The sequence below is a fragment of the Cyprinodon variegatus genome, unplaced genomic scaffold (assembly GCF_000732505.1).
Source record: "Cyprinodon variegatus isolate N-32 unplaced genomic scaffold, C_variegatus-1.0 Scaffold138, whole genome shotgun sequence".
In the NCBI taxonomy this organism is placed as follows: Eukaryota; Metazoa; Chordata; class Actinopteri; order Cyprinodontiformes; family Cyprinodontidae; genus Cyprinodon; species Cyprinodon variegatus.
In genome coordinates this window covers 1-6,424 of record NW_015150591.1, presented here as the reverse complement: position 1 = coordinate 6,424, position 6,424 = coordinate 1, and the positions used below count along the sequence as shown (strand labels likewise).

Below are 6,424 nucleotides of genomic sequence, written 5' to 3'. Positions count from 1 at the left end.
TTCCAACCAAGGATTAACAACTTTAACCTGCAACTCCTAGGTCCAGCGCTTGTATTAATACAGCTCTGACAAGAAACAGCAAGCATTCCTCCAGGCCTATGACAGTAACGGAGCAGTTTCCATAAAATTAACAGCACACATGTAAAAGAAAAAGAGTAAACGTTGTTCTGGTTGGAATAAATTTATTTGATCTGTCTGTAAACAAGGTGATAACTCAATTTATGGCATTTCTTTGTTTATGCATACAACATCAGATGCATTAAAGACTGTATCCCAGATGTAAGAAAACAAAAGAAAAGGTGGCGAGGAAAGGAAATTAACAGATCAGCAAACAGGACTTGAACAGTGTTTATGAGTACACATATCCCACAAGGCCTAAACAGTTGAGCTGACGCTACAAAGTGCCGATGAAATGACTCCTTAGCCAACAGTGGGTTAAAATCCTTCTTTCAGATCTCTGCATTATGGCACAGGATACACAGGTTCTTAAGTTTCAACAAGACAACCATGAGCATCTTTGTTCCAACCAATACCATCTCCCATCGAGTGTCATTTTCTACTTTAGAAGTTAGTTTTTCAGTTGGACATTACAGTTAGCAGTTCTGAGCTTAGACTGATCAAGTCATGCCCCCACAGCTCAGCTGACTAAAGGCAATTTATTCCACAGTTATGTAGTTGTCAACACAGCATAGGTTTGTACAAATGCGTTTGTTTTTAACAGTAGTGAGGATTTTCTTCAGGTTCACCCTGCACTGTACCCCTTCAGTTTTAACTTCAAACATCTGCCTGATTAGTTTCCTTCATCAGAAAAAAATGTGTCATCCTTCACATGAGTTAAAGCAGTTGTATAAACACCCAGGCCGCAACTACACTTGGTCCTATAAAAAGAAAAAAAAAAAAAGGAAAAAACTGGACACGTTCCAGGTTGGTATATGCTGGGATATTTACTGTCCAAATAAATGGCAGCCTTTCAAAAATTAAAGCAAAAAAAATAAAATAAAATACAGAAAATGGCAAACTAAACAGTGTTAAGTGCCTGAGCCCGTTACTGTGGAATGTCCATGGATTTTGTGTTGGGATGGTTGTGATGCCAGGTGGGTGGGTGTGGGGAGGGGACCATCTGCATGGAATATGAACAGCACCCATGCAAAGACCACCCCCCCTTTCATCAAAACCATTCCTGGACAGTACAGCGACTCTGCTGGGAGAGGTGGGTAGTGTTCAGTAAAGGGTAAGAAGTTATGTAGTGTCGTCCGATTCGAGCCAAACTGATGGGGGAAGCTAAATAATTTGGCAAGAAGGTTAGTGTAAAGGTGGTAGAAGATAACAGATATGCACAGTCTCCCCCCCTTTACATGGAGGAAATAAAGGAAGACATGACGAGCTCTGTTGGAGCTCAAATGCTCCAAAAGGCATAGGCTGCTCAAGGAGGGAGTGTGTGATCTGTGAGGATTTAGTGGAAGGTACCATAAAACACAAAAGGAAAAAAAAAAATAAAAATCTACAATTTGATGCTATAACTTCCTTTGTCTAAGTGTTCTGTCAAAATCCTGTTTGTTTTTTTTGCTGGTCTCTGTTAAGTACAGATTTGTCATGACATCCTGTTTAGCAACATGCTCGTCTTTGCTATGGATCAACAGAAGAGTGCTTGTAAGGAGATATAAGAATATACAGAGCAATGTGTGGAGGAAAGGGGGTAAATGAGGGGGGGAGAAGGCAGAAAAATTAACTACAAACTAGGACTGGAAGTAGTGTGAAATGCAACAGGGTGGCAAGGGTGAACTGCTAGGTAGCTGGTTACAGGTTGCTTTAGTAGGAGAGCTTCCTCAGGTAATCAGCCATCTGATATGCTTTCTTGTTGAGCCCTCCGCCATGGACACCTTCTTTCCCCATGACAATAACCAATGCTGGAGTACACAAAAGGACAAAAAAAACAAACAAAAAAACCATGAACAAGAATGATGAGAGCAGGGATGGAAAAATAAAAACACTTTGCTCTACCTCTTAAATATGGGGCTACATTGATGCCCTGCACCCTTAAATGCTCCCTGGAGGATTTTATCTGATGAGACTGCCTGGGAGGGGGATATGGGCTTGACAGAAACCTTTTTTTGTCCTTTTGAGTTTTGTGTTTTTTGTTTTCCCTTTTATTTTTTTTTTTTGTATTTCCTCTGCTACGCCACAAAAGCTACTTCTAATCTAAAACCCTGAATCCCTCAAGTATTTTGCCATCGAGTATGCCTTCTTATTCAATCCGCCTCCATGGACCCCTTCTTTGCCCATTACCAAGACCAAGACTGAAAGAAAAGAGACAGAAGGAACATTTAGAAGGGAGGTGGAGATCACACAAGTGAAGAGAAAAAGCCAGAGCCAAAAAGCAGCAGGCAAGACAACCATAAAAAAGCTGTGCAGTGCCTTTGGTTTGAAGGTTGCAGGAGGGGGAGCCTTCATTTTCCTATCAGTGCTACTGGTGAGCCATGTCACAACAATAAATGTGAACATGACAGCAATAAATATTGCATGCACCTTGTTTGACAATATTCATTTTTCAGGATGAAAAAGCAAAAGCAGAGAAGCAGTCTAAAAGGCCATTTCCATTTAATCACCTCACCTCTTTGAAATAAACATGAGGATTTTGTTAAACTAAATAGCTTCTAAGAACTTAGGCTTCATATAAAGCTGTATGCAAACTAAGGTAACCCTATCAAGGACCTTAAAGCAGAACAAGATGAGGGAAGCTTGTCCTGTGAACACTCAACTAGTTTCACAGATCATTGCTTTAACTAAAGATTTAATAAAGCAAAAACTGATTGCATCTTTAAGGGAAAGTAAAAGCATAATGAAATATGCAGTTACTAAATTATTAGGTTTCTAAGTGTATGCTTGTAGTAAGCTATAAATGATAATCATTTATTAGAAATAACTCAATTATACTTTGAAACTAAAATTCTGGGACTATAGGAGATCTATGTTACATCAGAGTACTCTCCCTTTGTTTGGCTGATTTAGTGCCAGGGGGAGATCTTAATTTGGCCCTTCAAAGTCACTATACCAGCAGCAAGAATAAGAAAGTGAAGCTTTGAAACCAACATCACCAAAGACGTGTGCAGCAGCATGCTTAGGGTACCTCTCCTCAATACATGTTGGCACAGTGAAGCACCCAGAGCCTTATGTTGGGGAACAGATTGTTATATTAGAGACACAGAGGGATGTGTTAATTGAAAGGTGAAAGTAGCATGCGGTTCAGCAAGGCTGAAGGAAATCCTGCCCCAGAGGAGGGGGTAAGTGGGTAGAAAATTGGAATTTGTTTGCCTTGGAACATCCTCACCTGAAAGCTGCAGCAGAAGTAGGGAAATGGTGCACATAGGCTCACACAGACAACACAGAAAGTGTCACAACCCCAGACAAGTCCATTAAGGCGTCTAATTTTACAGGCAACCATTCTAAACTGTAAATTAAATGAAGGCAACAGAAGGTTGTTCATTTTCAGAGACCTGACTACACCTTAAGGTTGTAGGTTACAGCTGAATACACCGCTATGGCTAAATCTAAAAAAAGGCTATTACTCTTAACAAAAAGCCCCTTTAACATTAAAGGTAAGCTGTGGTTAATGGGATTTGGTGGGACTCAAAAGGTTTATAGCCCAGATCTATAATAAATTGGACTTCAAATGTTAATTTACATTAAAGTTATCTTGCATTGAAATGCTTTAAACCAAGAAAGTGACAATAGTAAATTGTTAAAAAATATACAACTTTTGAGATTAAAGGGTAGCTTCATGTTATGCAAATCACTGTATTTCCTCAGCACGTTATACATCTAGTTTATATTCATTCAACTTTTGTTAAAAACTTCAATATCAATAACCCTCTCATCTTGCTGCACAATTCATACCCAAAATAATGTTTTTACAGCTGAAATAAACTTCAATTACAATCGTTCCCCATGTTAGAATTCTAGAAAAGTCATTTATACCTGCCATATATTGAGGAAAGGTGCATTCAACACCTCTACAACATGCACTTGCAACACAACCTAGAGTAGACCTACGAATACCACATTAATGCAGACTACAACAAATATGTAATGCAAATTATGTCTAAACAACAGTGCAGGTTTTACTTACCTTTGCCTGCTTTGCCTACAGAAATATTGTATGTTGGCTCCCCTCCTTGACTCTTTGTCCGGATGTCCATTGTCCAGTCGTTTTCAATTTGCAGGCTGTCTCTGATTACTGAGCACTTTTTACCACCTAAGGTCAGCCCACTGGTGAAGAAACCCTCTCGGTCCTTTCCTACTAACACATCGATTTCAGCCGGCTAAAAAAAAAAAACAGGACAAAGTAATAAAGTTAATACCATCGGGGAATTTTTGTTTTACCTTAAATATTTAATAACTGCCCCCAAAAAATTTTGTTTTTCAGTTGAAGGTCAATTAAAGGGAGCTTTTGGTAGTGTAATACAGTAAACAGTTCCCATTAATTGTTTAATGTCTCAAAACCAAAATTGTTGGAAATCAAGTTACATGTGACAAAAGTTTTTATTTATTTCCAATCCCAGAATAGAGGGCCATAGAAGTAAAACATAACCGTTTAAATATAAAGCTTTCAATTGAACCGGGAGTGACACTGGAAACCCAGACCAACGAGAAAGGGCTAAAGGTCAATTTAAGCTTCTGACGCATAGCCTCTGCAATTGTCAAATCTGTCTCTGTGCGCGACCACACCCCCCGTGCAAAGGTTTTGCAACCGTCGTTGCACGCCTCAAAAATAAAAAAATCCTGACTAGCCGTTGGACAGTTGCAAACCCACACAGACCTCAAGTGGAAGTGTGCAGACAAAAAGCAGCTGTGATTGGTCCTTGTATGCCTTTCTGGCCGTCTGTGTGGTCGTCCTCCTCGATTTGGTGCCGGGACGTGCTGCTTTTAAAAACGGAGGAACAATTGACAACTACAACGAAAGGTTAACCAGTCTTTTTGCCAAGTCCATTAACAGAACCTCTTCCATGTGTAGCAACTCTATATCCATCTCCGTGACATTTTACAGCCGCGCCATTGTTGTTTTGAAAGAAACACTCCTGCTGGCGTCACAGAAGTTCTTGCAAGTTCTCGAATAGGCTCCCCCTTGCGCTTTGGCAGGAAACTGCCATGCATCCCCAGAAATTCCAGACCGACTGTGCAGAAGCACATCAGCAGATCTGGTTCACAACCAGACCCAAGTGACATTTGATGTGTGCGGTTGCGGAAGTATCATCTGCCCTGAAACAGCAAAGGGCAGACAAAAACCTAAAGGCCTGAAATGCTAAGTCATGGCAGAATATGACTGGAGAAGAAACTTGGGAAAAGAAAACTGCAGGGCTAAGATTAGCATAAAAGTTTGCAAAACAAGTCAAGTTAAACCAGTAGTTATTTCCAATGGAATTTACGAAATCCACTTCCCTAATATCAGATTTATATAAACATTTTCTGTTCTGGGTTTCATGAGATCAAAATCAGGCTAATTTTGAGCATAAATAGTCTGCTTTGGAAAAAGTTCAGCTGAACAGTGAAGCGTTTCGCTTGTTAACCTACATCTAACACCATGTCATTCTGAAAACTTCCTCATTTTTTTCCAACTCTTCTTTTCCTGACCAGAAACTTTTCCAATTTTTTCATAGTCCTATAGATTATTGAATTTCCTTTTAGATTGATGGATTAAATGTTATTTTGAATGTGCAGGCCCAAGATTTCAATGTATACTATGGTGGCAGGTTTACATAAGCCTGGAAGCTATTCTACAGCCCAGTACTCGAAATAAACGTTTTTACGTTTAGTGCAAAAACAAAAGGAGTTAAAAGAGCTGTGTCATGGTAAGTTTGCATGATGTCAAACAGGAGTGTTTTCTTTTTACCCCCTCTGCAACAGCATCGACGAAGAAATAATCTAAGGAGTTCGCCGGGTAGACACTCCCTGTAGCTTTAGCAAAAGGCGGAAAACACGTTCCTGCTCTTTAGCACAGCTCAGCGTTTTTTTAAGGTGGCCTAACACTCTCCAATAGTGTATCCACTTTAAATCATGGCATCCACAAATCCGAAAATATTAAAATTACCTTAAATTCAAAATGGTGGCTCGAGAAACGCGAAGGACAACAGCTACACGCGATTAATTTTAAACAAAGGATTATAGTCAACAGAAGCTGAAAAACGTATAAAACTTAAATCATTTTAAAAATCCGACTGTGTCAAACACATTTCCATTAACTTCTCATGGAAAACCGCAAAACCGGAGTGTATCCGCCATTTTGGAGAAAAGGGGCGGTAGTGAGACTCACAAGCCGCACAGAAAAAAAAAAAAAAAAGACCAACGGTTGCTAGCATTAGCATTAGCTTCCAACGGTTTTCCAGCGAGGATAACCACCCCGTCTGGCTAACCCGTTAGCTTTCTAAGC

General features: G+C 39.8%; 1 protein-coding gene across 1 annotated transcript; it reads right to left on the bottom strand.

Moving 5' to 3' along the window:
- Window positions 1-2,157: 2,157 nt before the first annotated feature.
- Window positions 2,158-4,319, bottom strand: LOC107085964 (profilin-2; the record flags this gene model as incomplete). Its single annotated transcript, XM_015376666.1, has 2 exons — window positions 2,158-2,297; window positions 4,127-4,319. Coding segments are annotated over 2 exons (291 nt in total), but the record flags the coding sequence as incomplete, so codon positions are not given.
- Between the last annotated feature and the right edge of the window lie 2,105 nt (window positions 4,320-6,424).